The 16,655-nt window shown below is 45.4% G+C and overlaps 1 protein-coding gene across 3 annotated transcripts in view; it reads left to right on the top strand.

The window, feature by feature from the left end:
* The window catches only part of FBXL13 (F-box and leucine rich repeat protein 13), a 656,615-nt gene that overhangs the window by 444,973 nt on the left and 194,987 nt on the right, over positions 1 to 16,655 (top strand). For all 3 annotated transcript variants that reach the window (XM_063926996.1, XM_063926997.1, XM_063926998.1), the window contains exons 14-15: positions 1,554 to 1,674; positions 1,755 to 1,917. In XM_063926996.1, coding sequence (XP_063783066.1) covers positions 1,554 to 1,674; positions 1,755 to 1,917 — 284 coding nt within the window. The remainder of the gene's footprint in view (positions 1 to 1,553; positions 1,675 to 1,754; positions 1,918 to 16,655) is intronic.

Genomic DNA, 16,655 nt, shown 5'->3' with positions numbered 1-16,655 from the left:
AGTGAAGCTGACAGATGCTGTCTATTTACCAAAGATGCCTCCTGCAGCATTAGCATAATTTAGCAGCTGCTACTGCTTAACGTACAATTTAGAATCAGGCCCCAAATCTATTAGATTAATAAATTCACTGACTAGTTTTATATAGGTGGGTGCAGTGTTTTTGGTCATAGATAATCAATACAGTCACACATATTGGGGGTCATTCCGAGTTGATCGCTAGCTGCCGTTATTCGCTGCGTAGTGATCAGTGAAAAAAAACAGCTAATCTGTGCATGCGTATGCACCGCAATGCGCACGTGCGTCGTATGGGTACGAAGTCCCTTGTGGTTTTGCACTGGTTCTAGCGACTATTCCAATCGCACAGCCGAACGCAAGGAGATTGACAGGAACTGGGAGTTTCTGGGTGGCAACTGACCGTTTTCTGGGAGTGTTTGGAAAAATGCAGGTGTGGCCGGGCGTTTGCTGGGCGGATATCTGACGTCATTACCGTGTCACTCATCGCAGCAATCATCGCACAGGATAAGTAACTACAAGGCTGGTCTTGTTGTGCACAAAATGTGTTTGCAGGTGCTCTGCTGCACAGGCGTTCGCACTCCTGCAAAGTGAAAATACACTCCCCCGTGGGCAGCGACTATGCGTTTGCACGGCTGCTAAAAACTGCTAGCGAGCGATCAACTGAGAATGAACCCCCTTATCTCAATACAATGTCACCTCACCTCAGACAGTATGGCTGCAACCCTTTTGTCAGGTCTGTGTCTGCTCTCGGAGGGGGCACTAGTGGGTCAGTGGTGGTACGGTGGAGGAAACGAGGAGGCTGCAATAAGTATGGAAAGGCAGCACCTGGAGAGAGTCTCTTACTGTAAGTAGAAGTGGTAGCAGACTGTGGAAGGAGCTGTAGCAAAGTTGGATGGCTGGTGCCTGTAGTTCCATGGAGAAGCTCAAGCTGTCAAATCTCAGGAGACTGGAGCCAGGAGACGCTGTGCACTGGATGCAACGCGTTGTTCAAGGCGATGAGACTGAGCCGATGTTCTGGATTTATACCCTCTGATCAGAAGGCATTGCATGCTTGAATCATGTGTGCTGGATTGACTTCAGAGGTACACAGTGACAATGGGTTCTGCGCTCCGCGGACAGGGTACTCATGCAGCAACAAGCTGGGGCCGTGACCTCCGGAGGCCTGCACACCAACGGATGCTGGTAAGTGAGATACCACTGAATGCTGATTCCTGACACCTTTACCACTGTACCTGTGTGTAGTTGCCGCTGTATAGATCATGAAAGCTACTGTTTATCAGCTCACAGGTTAAGAGCTTACAGAGAGCAGGTGCTTTATTTTATTGGCATATGTGAGAAAACATTTTTTGTGTAGTAAAGTAGTAAAAACACAAAGCTAAATAGTCAGATAAGTTAAGACATGTTTAGTTGATATATTGAGTTGAGATATATTGTATGCAATAAAATACAGTCATTGTTAATAAGGCTAATACATTTGTAAACTTCTTTACTGATTTTCTTGCATAACATAACTTATTTTTGGCTTTTTATTTGTGTAGACTCTGCTTGAGAAGTGCCAGAACATTGTTTCAGTGTCTCTGCTGGGCTCACCTCATCTTTCTGATGCAGCTTTCAAAGTTCTGGCTCAAGAACGGAAGCTTGTGAAAATCAGGATGGAAGGTTAGAGACACTCTGCCAAATATTGTGATTGAATGCTAGTTTGCTTGGATTTTAAATTACATCTCAATGCATTCCAACAGGTAATAATCGGATTACTGATGCCAGCATCAAAGCAATTAGCAGGTCCTGCCCTAGCCTGAACCACATTTATATAGCCGATTGCCAGAAAATTACTGATATCAGTCTAAAGGCGATTTCCTCACTGAAGAACATTACTGTATTTAATGTAGCAGACTGCATCAGGTAAATTAATCATTACTATGACCAATATCAGTATTTACAAAAGTGGTCTTAATAATGGCCTAAAACTGTATATCAATCTAAAATTACTGAAATCCCGCAGATTAATTTCTCACACTCAGCTATACTGCCACAACTTACATTTGATTCAAGAGCTGATACTCTTTAGGAAGTTTCTCAGCTCTCCCTGCCTGATATCTAAATACAATAACCAACACTCAACTGTATTTCAGTTATGTTGCATTTTATTAACATTCTTGCCAAGCAAAGTGTATCTGTTAAGACCACAAAGACAGAACTTTAGCAATTGGAACAAAAAAGAACCAAGACAGAAAAAAAACACGTCTGTTCATTTACAATAATTCTGTTGTCAGGGAAAGCAGAAACATATAAGGACTTCAATAACCAGTTAATAATTTTTGTCTGAAAAGGTTTTATGGTTTTTGCAGTCAATATGGGGCCATTGAGAGAGCATGCTAATGACCCTTTTATGACTTGTCCTCACAAGCCATGTCATGTTTGTGTATGTGCGTGACTTCTTTGAGAAAATATTTGGGTCTGATGCTGCAGCGTCCGTGTGTGTATAATTAGCTGGTATTGCTTCTGTGACTTTATGCAAAGCCTGCGACACTCCCATAACTCACCCATAAGATGGACTGTGTGTCTGCTTGGCCACCTCCCAGTCATCCCCTAGAAATGCCATTTTCAAGACATTTTCTGAGGCCGTGTGTCTTTGTCTGCGACTCTGTTAGGGTGGACTCTGCGCAGTGCAAAAAAATTGCTCAACTGCATGTGACATCAGCATTGTTTACGACTTAGAATCAGGCCCTTGGTCTGCTTATTAAACACCCTGCTATCATACGGCATAATCAACAGCATGGCAAATGAAGATGTAGATAAATGAGATTAGACCATTCTCGCACACAGGGAGTTAAGACATTACATACAATTAGCGCCATAAGTGGACTGCATTGTGCCCTGTACTGGCCCCACACCCTAAACCCATGACATCATGATGTTGCGCCTAGAGCGGGGCTGCCAGTTCTGGGATGTAGAGTAGCTGCACAGGCTGCCTGCACAGAAGGGTGCCTTAGACGCTCCAGATGGCTTTGCAGTAGCACTACTGGCTACAGGATGCCATTCCAGGCATCCTGCAAGCTACATGCAGGTATCATTGGGCAGCAATGGTGCCGCCCCTAGGGCCCTGCACACTGTGTGATGGCACCACACCCTTGTTTATGGCCCTGCATACAATCCCTTTTTTTTTCTTGCTCAGGGTCCATAGTATTTTTAACCACCAACTTCACAAGTCACTATAGAGTAAACATTTATATTTTCATACATTATTTAAGTAACTTGTAATTAGGCTCTAATCACTACAGGGGGTTATCCAAAAGTGTACATCCCCTATAAATAATTTTATATAATTGCCTTTACATGTGTTTGTGTTGCCAAATATGTTTACAATTTAACGTAGGTTTAAACTTCTCTAAATTTAATGGAAACAGTATTACCCGCACAGCTGAGAAAGATTAGTATTGGGGGAGTACCTGATCACAAGGGCATAGCTACCATAGATGCAGGGAGTGCAGCTGCTATGGGCAGAACTGAGAGGGGCCCTCCTTCCCTGTAAATGTTACATGTGTTATATACATGTTTCACCATTGGTACTGTAGATGAATAGAGGGCCTTACAAGCTGTTGCCTTGGGGCCTGCAATGTATCCAGATATGCCCCTGTACCAGTGCTGCAAGTATGATGGTATGGGCCGGTACTACGTACCAGTAAGAAACTGACAGCCGGTACGCAGTACCGCCAGCCTGACCACCTTGCTTGCAGCCGCTGTGTGTCTGCGGGGAGGAGAGCACAGCGCACGTCTTTCCTGCCCCTCAGTGCTCAGTCTGGTCTCCGGCGCGACGGTGTGTATCTCAAATCAGGCACTGGTTCGTTAGCCAGCAGGGGTGCTTGGACTGGGAGCAGGGGTGCTAGGACTGGTAGGGGAAAAACCAGCAGACCTAAAGATGGTGCTCTGGGACCAGGTCCGGCGACAGGGAGGTACAAAATGTACATTTATCCTGGGCCTCAAGGTTCAGAGGCACAAAAGTGCTTGCTCTCATGAGAGATCTGTGCTATAGTCAGGTAGAGTCTCTCCTGCTCTCCCCCCCCCCCCCCCCCCCCTCTCTATCGCTGAAACTCATTCTTGCTCCTCTCTGTCTCCCTCTCTGCCTAAAGCTGTCTCCCTGACACTCTTCTTCTTGTTCCCTGACACTGTCAGTCTCTATCTCTCTCTTTCCCTGACACCCTATCTCTCGCTCTTTCTTTCCTTGGCACTCTCTCAGTCTCTATTGCTCCCCTCTCTCTCTCTGTCTCCCTCCCTCCCTGACACTCTCTCATTCCTGCTCTCTCCCCCTCTCTCTCTCTGATCCCTTATCTCATCCCTTTCTCTCTGTATTCCTGATACCCTCTCTCTCTGTCTCCCTGATAACCTCACTCCCGCTCTCCCCTCTTACTTTCTCTCATTCCCACTTTTTCCATGAAACCCTCTCTTTCTTGCTCCTCTCTCACCCAGCACCCTTTCTCTCTCACTTCTCTCTCTGTCCCAGACACCCTCTTTCTCTATCGTCCTAGTGGATGCTGGGGTTCCTGAAAGGACCATGGGGAATAGCGGCTCCGCAGGAGACAGGGCACAAAAAGTAAAGCTTTTCCAGATCAGGTGGTGTGCACTGGCTCCTCCCCCTATGACCCTCCTCCAGACTCCAGTTAGATTTTTGTGCCCGGCCAAGAAGGGTGCAATCTAGGTGGCTCTCCTAAAGAGCTGCTTAGAAAAAGTTTAGCTAGGTTTTTTATTTTACAGTGATTCCTGCTGGCAACAGGATCACTGCAGCGAGGGACTGAGGGGAGAAGGAGTCAACTCACCTGCGTGCAGGATGGATTGGCTTCTTGGCTACTGGACATCAAGCTCCAGAGGGACGATCACAGGTACAGCCTGGATGGTCACCGGAGCCGCGCCGCCGGCCCCCTTGCAGATGCTGAAGTCAGAAGAGGTCCAGAATCGGCGGCTGAAGACTCCTGCAGTCTTCTAAAGGTAGCGCACAGCACTGCAGCTGTGCGCCATTTTCCTCTCAGCACACTTCACACGCGATCACTGAGGGTGCAGGGCGCTGGGGGGGGGCGCCCTGGGAGGCAAATGTAACCTATATAAAGGCTAAAAATACCTCACATATAGCCCCCAGAGGCTATATGGAGATATTTAACCCCTGCCTGATTTCTCTAAATAGCGGGAGACGAGCCCGCCAGAAAAGGGGCGGGGCCTATCTCCTCAGCACACGGCGCCATTTCCTCTCACAGCTCCGCTGGTCAGGACGGCTCCCAAGTCTCTCCCCTGCACTGCACTACAGAAACAGGGTAAAACAGAGAGGGGGGGCAAATTTATGGCGATATTTTGATATAACAAAGCAGCTATAAGGGAGCACTTATTATAAGGCTATCCCTGATATATATATAGCGCTTTTGGTGTGTGCTGGCAAACTCTCCCTCTGTCTCCCCAAAGGGCTAGTGGGTCCTGTCTTCGTTAGGAGCATTCCCTGTGTGTCTGCTGTGTGTCGGTACGTGTGTGTCGACATGTATGAGGACGATATTGGCGTGGAGGCGGAGCAATTGCCAAATATGAGGATGTCACCCCCTAGGGAGTCGACACCAGAATGGATGCCTTTATTTATGGAACTACGGGATAGTGTCAACACGCTAAAGCAGTCGTTTGACGACATGAGACGGCCGGACAATCAATTAGTGCCTGTCCAGGCGACTCAAACACCGTCAAGGGCTGTGAAACGCCCTTTGCCTCAGTCGGTCGACACAGACCCAGACACAGGCACTGACTCCAGTGGTGACGGTGACGAATCAACCGTATTTTCCAGTAGGGCCACACGTTATATGATTTTGGCAATGAAGGAGGCGTTACATTTAGCTGATACTACAGGTACCACTAAACAGGGTATTATGTGGGGTGTGAAAAAACTACCTATAGTTTTTCCTGAATCAGAAGAATTAAATGACGTGTGTAATGAAGCGTGGGTTGCCCCTGATAAAAAGCTGATAATTTCAAAGAAATTATTGGCATTATACCCTTTCCCGCCAGAGGTTAGGGAGCGCTGGGAAACACCTCCTAGGGTGGACAAGGCGCTAACACGCTTATCTAAACAAGTGGCGTTACCCTCTCCTGAGACGGCCGCACTTAAAGATCCATCAGATAGGAGGATGGAAAATATCCAAAAAAGTATATACACACATGCAGGTGTTATACTACGACCAGCTATAGCGACTGCCTGGATGTGCAGTGCTGGGGTAGTTTGGTCAGAGTCCCTGATTGAAAATATTGATACCCTGGACAGGGACAATATTTTACTGTCGTTAGAACAAATAAAGGATGCATTTCTTTATATGCGTGATGCACAGAGGGATATCTGCACACTGGCATCACGGGTAAGTGCTATGTCCATTTCGGCCAGAAGAGCTTTATGGACGCGACAGTGGACAGGCGATGCGGATTCAAAACGGCATATGGAAGTTTTGCAGTATAAAGGGGAGGAGTTATTTGGAGTCGGTCTATCAGATTTGGTGGCCACGGCTACAGCCGGGAAATCCACCTTTCTACCTCAAGTCACTCCCCAACAGAAAAAGGCACCGACCTTTCAACCGCAGCCCTTTCGTTCCTTTAAAAATAAGAGAGCAAAGGGCTATTCATATCTGCCACGAGGCAGAGGTCGAGGGAAGAGACAGCAACAGGCAGCTCCTTCCCAGGAACAGAAGCCCTCCCCGGCTTCTACAAAAGCCTCAGCATGACGCTGGGGCTTCTCAAGCGGACTCGGGGACGGTGGGGGATCGTCTCAAAAATTACAGCGCGCAGTGGGCTCACTCGCAGGTAGATCCCTGGATCCTGCAGATAATATCTCAAGGGTACAGGTTGGAATTAGAGACAGATCCACCTCGCCGTTTCCTGAAGTCTGCTTTACCAACGTCCCCCTCCGAAAGGGAGACGGTTTTGGAAGCCATTCACAAGCTGTACTCTCAGCAGGTGATAGTCAAGGTACCTCTTCTACAACAAGGGAAGGGGTATTATTCCACTCTTTTTGTGGTACCGAAGCCGGATGGCTCGGTAAGGCCTATTCTAAATCTGAAGTCCTTGAACCTGTACATAAAGAAGTTCAAGTTCAAGATGGAGTCACTCAGAGCAGTGATAGCGAACCTGGAAGAGGGGGACTTTATGGTATCCTTGGACATCAAGGATGCGTATCTCCACGTTCCAATTTACCCCTCACACCAGGGGTACCTCAGGTTCGTTGTACAAAACTGTCACTATCAGTTTCAGACGCTGCCGTTCGGATTGTCCACGGCACCTCGGGTCTTTACAAAGGTAATGGCCGAGATGATGATTCTTCTTCGAAGAAAAGGCATATTAATTATCCCATACTTGGACGATCTCCTAATAAGGGCAAGGTCCAGAGAACAGCTAGAGATGGGATTAGCACTGTCTCAAGAAGTGCTAAAACAGCACGGGTGGATTCTGAATATTCCAAAATCCCAGTTAATGCCGACAACTCGTCTGCTGTTCCTAGGGATGATTCTGGACACGGTTCAGAAAAAGGTTTTTCTCCCGGAGGAAAAAGCCAAGGAGTTATCCGAGCTTGTCAGGAACCTCCTAAAACCAGGAAAGGTGTCTGTACATCAATGCACAAGAGTCCTGGGAAAAATGGTGGCTTCTTACGAAGCAATTCCATTCGGCAGATTCCACGCAAGAATTTTCCAAAGGGATCTGTTGGACAAATGGTCAGGGTCGCATCTTCAGATGCACCTACGGATAACCCTGTCTCCAAGGACAAGGGTGTCTCTTCTGTGGTGGTTGCAGAGTCCTCATCTATTGGAGGGCCGCAGATTCGGCATACAGGATTGGATCCTGGTGACCATGGACGCCAGCCTGAGAGGCTGGGGAGCAGTCACACAAGGAAGAAACTTCCAGGGAGTATGGACGAGCCTGGAAACGTCTCTTCACATAAACATTCTGGAACTAAGAGCAATATACAATGCTCTAAGCCAGGCAGAACCTCTGCTTCAAGGAAAACCGGTGTTGATCCAGTCGGACAACATCACGGCAGTCGCCCATGTGAACAGACAGGGCGGCACAAGAAGCAGGAGTGCAATGGCAGAAGCTGCAAGGATTCTTCGCTGGGCAGAGAATCATGTGATAGCACTGTCAGCAGTGTTCATCCCGGGAGTGGACAACTGGGAAGCAGACTTCCTCAGCAGACACGATCTTCACCCGGGAGAGTGGGGACTTCATCCAGAAGTCTTCCACATGCTGGTAACCCGTTGGGAAAGACCAATGGTGGACATGATGGCGTCTCGCCTCAACAAAAAACTGGACAGGTATTGCGCCAGGTCAAGAGATCCGCAGGCAATAGCTGTGGACGCGCTGGTAACGCCTTGGGTGTACCAGTCGGTGTATGTGTTTCCTCCTCTGCCTCTCATACCAAAAGTATTGAGAATTATACGGCAAAGAGGCGTAAGAACGATACTAGTGGTTCCGGATTGGCCAAGAAGGACTTGGTACCCGGAACTTCAAGAGATGATCACGGAAGATCCGTGGCCTCTACCTCTAAGGAGGGACTTGCTTCAGCAGGGTCCCTGTCTGTTTCAAGACTTACCGCGGCTGCGTTTGACGGCATGGCGGTTGAACGCCGGATCCTAAAGGAAAAAGGCATGCCGGAAGAAGTCATTCCTACTTTGATTAAAGCAAGGAAGGAAGTAACCATGCAACATTATCACCGAATTTGGCGAAAATATGTTGCGTGGTGCGAAGATCGGAGTGCTCCGACGGAGGAATTTCAACTGGGTCGATTCCTACATTTCCTGCAATCAGGATTGTCTATGGGTCTCAAATTGGGATCTATTAAGGTTCAAATTTCGGCCCTGTCGATTTTCTTTCAAAAAGAATTGGCTTCAGTCCCTGAAGTCCAGACCTTTGTTAAGGGAGTGCTGCATATACAGCCTCCTGTGGTGCCTCCAGTGGCACCGTGGGATCTCAATGTGGTTTTGGACTTTCTAAAATCTCATTGGTTTGAACCACTAAAAAAGGTGGATTTGAAATATCTCACATGGAAAGTGACCATGCTTCTAGCCCTGGCTTCGGCCAGGAGAGTGTCAGAACTGGCAGCTTTATCTTACAAAAGCCCATATCTGATTTTCCATTCGGACAGGGCAGAACTGCGGACTCGTCCGCATTTTCTCCCTAAGGTGGTGTCAGCATTTCATCTGAACCAGCCTATTGTAGTGCCTGCGGCTACAAGTGACTTGGAGGACTCCAAGTTACTGGACGTTGTCAGAGCATTAAAAATATATATTGCAAGGACAGCTGGAGTCAGAAAATCTGACTCGTTGTTTATATTGTATGCACCCAACAAGATGGGTGCTCCTGCGTCTAAGCAGACGATTGCTCGTTGGATCTGTAGCACAATCCAACTTGCACATTCTGTGGCAGGCCTGCCACAGCCTAAATCTGTAAAGGCCCACTCCACAAGGAAGGTGGGCTCATCTTGGGCGGCTGCCCGAGGGGTCTCGGCATTACAACTCTGCCGAGCAGCTACGTGGTCAGGGGAGAACACGTTTGTAAAATTTTACAAATTTGATACTCTGGCTAAGGAGGACCTGGAGTTCTCTCATTCGGTGCTGCAGAGTCATCCGCACTCTCCCGCCCGTTTGGGAGCTTTGGTATAATCCCCATGGTCCTTTCAGGAACCCCAGCATCCACTAGGACGATAGAGAAAATAAGATTTTACTTACCGATAAATCTATTTCTCGGAGTCCGTAGTGGATGCTGGGCGCCCATCCCAAGTGCGGATTATCTGCAATAATTGTACATAGTTATTGTTAACTAATTCGGGTTATTGTTGAAGGAAGCCATCTTTCAGAGGCTCCGCTGTTATCATACTGTTAACTGGGTTTAGATCACAAGTTGTACGGTGTGATTGGTGTGGCTGGTATGAGTCTAACCCGGGATTCAAAATCCTCCCTTATTGTGTACGCTCGTCCGGGCACAGTACCTAACTGGAGTCTGGAGGAGGGTCATAGGGGGAGGAGCCAGTGCACACCACCTGATCTGGAAAAGCTTTACTTTTTGTGCCCTGTCTCCTGCGGAGCCGCTATTCCCCATGGTCCTTTCAGGAACCCCAGCATCCACTACGGACTCCGAGAAATAGATTTATCGGTAAGTAAAATCTTATTTTGTCTCTCTCACTCCTGCACCTCAAGGGTCATTATAGTGGCGTGAAGTGGAGGAGGCAGGTCAGAGTCAGTTTTATTAATGGGGACACACATACCTTCATTGCCCTGGGCCCCCACTAGGCCTTAATCTGGCCCCTGACGGTTACCCCTGTCACTTGGTCTGGTCCACACTGTGTTGCCATTGCACAGCATATAATGAATCTTGCCGCTGTACAGGCCCTTCCCTGTTCTCTACTGCTGGCATGGCCTGGGCCACTAAAGAGGAGCAGCCGAGCAGGACTGATAGGCACCATTGGGAACCATGTACATCAAGCAGCAAGCAGCTCCACCGCTGCCCATCTACTGCTCACTCTACAGAAACACTCCCTGTCTGGCAGTTCCAACAGAGTGACAGTACTGACTGACCGCCAAGCAGCCTGAGCCTACACTAACAACAAAGACTGTGGTGTGGTACTATAAGTCAAATAAGTGCATTTTTACTTTGATTTTGCATTCACCTGGCCAGATAGCGCAGGCACAACCTGAAGTCACTCCCATTAGACTGCTGCTGATCTCCATGAGTCAGAGGAGCATGAGATAGGCTCCTCCAATCAGAGCTCAACACATGTTTATCTCCTCAGCATGACAATGGGGGGTGAGTGCAAATCGGTGCAGCCCACCGGGAATTTCCCAACAGGCCCAGGCAGGTCGGTCCGAAGCCTTCTATAATACACTATGTACGTCATGGATATGTTCAGCCAGTCTAACTTTTAGGAGCCTTCTAATGCAGGCCAAGTATCGGTTCACCTGGAGTGCCCTGTGTCACCCCCTCACTGTCAACACAATGTTAAGCATATGACTCTTGTTTACCCACATTTGAAGATGGAAAAGATGCTGAGTTGTCTCACTGAGTGATGTCCCACTGTGAGATACAGTATATTGCTTCTGTGGTATTGAGCACTTTTGGTTTTGACTCAGTCTTGCTGGTCCTGGCTACATAGCCTGCTTATCTTTTACCACTACTCTGTTGTCAGTCAGCCCTTGTCTGTGTGGTACACTGAATCCATCCAGTCTCCATTGCACTCCCAGGTGAGCAAGCTGGCTTACTTGTAGCTGCCAATATGCCACTGTAACTATGGAATAGCTGCAGGTTACTGCTATTCAGCTGTGGTCCATTTTGCTTCAGAAAATATCACAGGACCTCGCAGCACCTAGCAGAAGCCATTACATTAACGGCAGTTCCTTCCAGAAAATGTACAACACCTGACTCAACTTCTGTCATGTCCAGTTATGGATCGTCCACTCCCCCGCCCCGCCCCAGTGGAAGTCACTGTTAGGTTTCATTATAGACATTGGTCACTTCAAATATCTGGGTGGTATAGTGGCTGTTACCATAGCTTGTGTCCTTTTTCTCTCCCTTCTCTGGCTAAGGTGCCTTATCGTCTAGTGACATCATCCCTTAGCACAACAGGTACCTTTTAATTCATATGAGGAATTGACCATATACCACTCGACGTCCAGTTATCTCCAGTTCTATTGAGTTACAAAGGTGGGGGTATGGAGGGAGTTACCTGTAGCTGACTGGGAGAGACTCCCTGTTCTACATCAAAAACCATATATTTACGCTTTTTTACGGAACAAAGGCAACTACTCCAAATACAACATGTAATAACTAGTATTAGTGAGGTGGTTGATAAATAGAAGGTTGACAGTCAATAGGTCGACACCATAGGGTCAACAGTCAAAAGTTCAACAGGGTCAAAAGGTTAACACTTTTTTTTAGGTTTTTTTTTCATGTTTTTACAACTTTTGCCGCATTTACTCTCCATGTCACAAACTATTACCTTTAGTAACCTTGTGGTGAGTGAAGCATGCCATTGAGTCCGAAGTGTGGTGAGGAAACGCATTTCAACAAATTTACTATCCATCTCACAAACTATTACCTTTAGTAACCTTGTGGCGAGCCACTTAGCCTGAAGCGTGGCGAGTGAAGTCAAATGGCGAGGGGACGCATTTCAATTAATTTGGGTAACAAAATGTTTTAAAACAGAAAATAACACCCAAAATGTTTAAAAAATTTGGGTCAACCTTTTGACCCTGTCGACCCTATTTTGTAGACCTAATGAATCTATATTAGAGATGTGCAGGTTCGTATTTACCCGTATTTACCCAGATCTCAAAACTGCATCTTATTAGCTATCAGATAGCCAATAAGAAAAATTTGGATAATCCGAACTCTCATCAATTCTTGTGTTAGAACTGAGTAAATCCAAACCCGCACATCTCTAATCTTTATACTGTCTAACTTCTGTACTACACTTCTAGTAATAAACCTTGCAACATCATTATATATATTAACACTATTGTATTGTAACAATAATTATATGCATAACCTGCAACATGACCCATTCTAATAGGTACAAAATGCTCTGCTCCAGGACTTCCTTGCCAGTGGAGAGCCAACTGCAACTGAGGCCCGGATGGCTATGTTTAGCAGCATTTGCGGTGGCAGTTGGTCTGGCTTCCCTAATAGAATTTTGGTCTGTGCTGCAGCCCCAGCTCTGCAACAGGTGCGAATTATTAGATCTACACTAAAAAGGTCTGCAGTCAATAGGTCTACCACTAATGGTAGACAAGCATTAGGTCGACAGGGTCAAAAGGTCGACATAGAATAGGTAGACAGTTGGAAAGGTCGACACAAAAAAAGGTAGACACTATTTTTTTTGGGGGTAATTTGTCACTTTTCTGCCACAAACAAGCCCCATTAGTGTACCACTTCCCTCGCATGGTAAGCGAATTTCAGGAAAGGTTACTGTTCCCAATCATAGTCCACATGGATTTTAAAGTATGAAAAAGTTATAAAAAACTAGTTTCTACCATACAATATGTGTCAACCACTGTCATGTCAACCTTTTGACCTTGTCGACTTTTTGAACTGTTTACCTTTTACATGTCGACCTATTGACTGTAAACCTTTTTAGTGTAGATCTATAGTCCTGATACCCTTTGCAACTGCCACTGGCAAGGAAGTCCAGGAGCAGAGCATTTTGTATCTAATGGAATGGGTCATGTTGTGGGTATGTATCTGCATAGTTTACATAACTTTATAGTGCTGCAGAATATATTGCAATGTGTAAGAATTACAAATGACAGAAAGTACACAAATGTATTTTTTGTAGAGATGTGCACCGGAAATTTTTCGGGTTTTGTGTTTTGGTTTTGGATTCGGTTCCGCGGCCGTGTTTTGGATTCGGACGCGTTTTGGCAAAACCTCCCTGAAAATATTTTTGTCGGATTTGGGTGTGTTTTGGATTCTGTGGGTTTTTCTTAAAAAAACCCTCAAAAACAGCTTAAATCATAGAATTTGGGGGTAATTTTGATCCCATAGTATTATTAACCTCAATAACCATAATTTCCACTAATTTCCAGACTATTCTGACCACCTCACAATATTATTTTTAGTCCTAAAATTTGCACCGAGGTCGCTGGATGACTAAGGTAAGCGACCCAAGTGGCCGGCACAAACACCTGGCCCATCTAGGAGTGGCACTGCAGTGTCAGACAGGATGGCACTTAAAAAAATTGGCCCCAAACAGCACATGATGCAAAGAAAAGAGAAAAAGAGGTGCACTGTGGTCGCTGGATGGCTAAGCTAAGCAACACAAACACCTCAATATCACAGGAATTATTCGTTCTAATCAATGGTATTATTGGTCCAAATCACTGGAAGAAAATGACAAAATCACAGGAATTATTTGTTCTAATCAATGGTATTATTGGTACAAATCACTGGAAGAAAATTACAAAATCATAGGAATTATTTGTTCTAATCAATGGTATTATTGCTCCAAATCACCGGAAGAAAATGACAAAATCACTGGAATTAAATGGCAGTAATGTCGGGAATTATATCAAATGGCAGTACCACTGGACATATACGGAAGTGTCAGACAGGATGGCACTTAAAAAAATTGGCCCCAAACAGCACATGATGCAAAGAAAAGAGAAAAAGAGGTGCACTGTGGTCGCTGGATGGCTAAGCTAAGCGACACAAACACCTCAATATCACAGGAATTATTCGTTCTAATCAATAGAATTATTGGTCCAAATCACTGGAAGAAAATGACAAAATCACTGGAATGATTCGTTCTAATCAATGGTATTATTGGTCCAAATCACTGGAAGAAAATGACAAAATCACTGGAATTATTCATTCTAATCAATGGTATTATTGGTCCAAATCACTGGAAGATAATGACAAAATCACTGGAATTATTTGGCAAGATCACTGTAATTAATAATTATAAATCACTGATATTAATTGGTAAAATTTTGCTATCGCCTGCCTAGTGAAGTGGAATCTAGATGGGATTTTGTACCGGGGACACAATAACTTCATCAATTGTCTAAATCCCACTGCACTAATGGTGGAAAACTGGCACACATCTAACAGCGTACTGATTATACTGAGAACTGATTATACTGATCACTGATGATACTATGGAGAACTGACACTGAGCAGCGAGAACAGCACTGGGCTATTGTACTGTAGTATACTGGTCACCACAATGCAGCACTGACACTGAGCACAGATATTAAGCACTGATCAGGATACTAACTAGAAGTGACACAGAGCTGCAAGATACAGCAGTGGCCTACTGTACTGTACTACTATATACTGGTGGTCACCACAATGCTGCACAATGAGCACAGATATTACCAGGTGTATCTCACACATCGCTCAGTACAGATTACAGGATGTATAATCACCAGGTGTATCACACGCCGCACAGTACAGTATACAGGGTGTATAATCCCCAGGTGTATCTCACACATCGCTCAGTACAGTATATAGGGTGTACAATCATCACCAGGTGTATCACACGCCGCACAGTACAGTATACAGGGTATATAATCCCCAGGTGTATCTCACTCATCGCTCAGTACAGTATATAGGGTCTATAATCATCACCAGGTGTATCACACGCCGCACAGTACAGTATACAGGGTGTATAATCCCCAGGTGTATCTCACACATCGCACAGTACAGATTACAGGATGTATAAAATCACCAGGTGTATTACACACGTCGCACAGTACAGTATACATACTGGTCACTACAATGCAGCAGATATTGAGCACTGATCAGGATACTAGAAGTGACACAGAGCTGCAAAATACAGCAATGGCCTACTGTACTGTACTATATGTATACTGCTGGTCACCAAAATGCTGCACTATCCTACTATATACTGCTCACAATAATGCAGCACAGATATGGATAGTATACTTGACACAGAGCTGCAAGATACAGCAATGGCCTACTGTACTGTACTATATGTATACTGCTGGTCACCAAAATGCTGCACTGTCCTACTATATACTGCTCACAATAATGCAGCACAGATATGGATAGTATACTTGACACAGAGCTGCAAGATACAGCAATGGCCTACTGTACTGTACTATATGTATACTGCTGGTCACCAAAATGCTGCACTGTCCTACTATATACTGCTCACAATAATGCAGCACAGATATGGATAGTATACTTGATACAGAGCTGCAAGATACAGCAATGGCCTACTGTACTGTACTACTATAATTATATACTGGTGGTCCCCACAATGCAGCACACTGAGCACAGATATTTGCAGCACACTGAGCACAGATATTTGCAGCACACTGAGCACAGATTACGGAGCTTTTCAGGGAGAGAACGCAGCCACGTCCTCTCCGTTCAATCTCCAATGCACGAGTGAAAATGGCAGCGACGCGCGGCTCTTTATATAGAATACGAATCTCGCGAGAATCCGACAGCGGGATGATGACGTTCGGGCGCGTTCGGGTTAACCGAGCAAGGCGGGAAGATCCGAGGCTGTCTTGGAACCGTGTAAAATAGGTGAAGTTCGGGGGGTTCGGATCTCGGAGACCGAACCCGCTCATCTCTAATTTTTTGTATCTTATTTTTTTTTTGTTAATGCTTTTATGGAAATGTGATGTTGTGCAACAATGTAGAGAAATAGTTTATTTGTTTTTTTTTTACTTAGATTCGGCAACTGTCCTGTCAAATATTAAATTACATCATTGTTATTTGTTACATTTTTACCAGTCTGCACAGAAAATATGTATCAACTGTCATATTGCACACAATAATGACATACAATAAGTCGATGAAAAAAAAAACTTTTTTAAGCTGATAGCAAAATTTTTAATAATCTATACCTATGCGTATGTACCATATTTGTAGCACGTGCTCTCTCAAGCTTAAAGATGTTCAAACTTGTGTACTGCTATTACAACCTAGAGCAATTTACAAATGAGGGTATCCGGTTAGCCCTGGCAGATAAATCCCAGATAAGTGACTATTTTTGGCATGATAAGTGCAGCGAAAATACATAGGGTCCGCGAAAAGCAACGGACCTATGTATTTTTACGAGAAAAACGAGGAGATATCCTTGGATACCGGTGAAAAAACATTAGTGC

This window comes from Pseudophryne corroboree, chromosome 6 (genome assembly GCF_028390025.1).
Source record: "Pseudophryne corroboree isolate aPseCor3 chromosome 6, aPseCor3.hap2, whole genome shotgun sequence".
Taxonomy (NCBI): domain Eukaryota; kingdom Metazoa; phylum Chordata; class Amphibia; order Anura; family Myobatrachidae; genus Pseudophryne; species Pseudophryne corroboree.
This window is presented reverse-complemented; position numbering and strand designations above follow the sequence as displayed.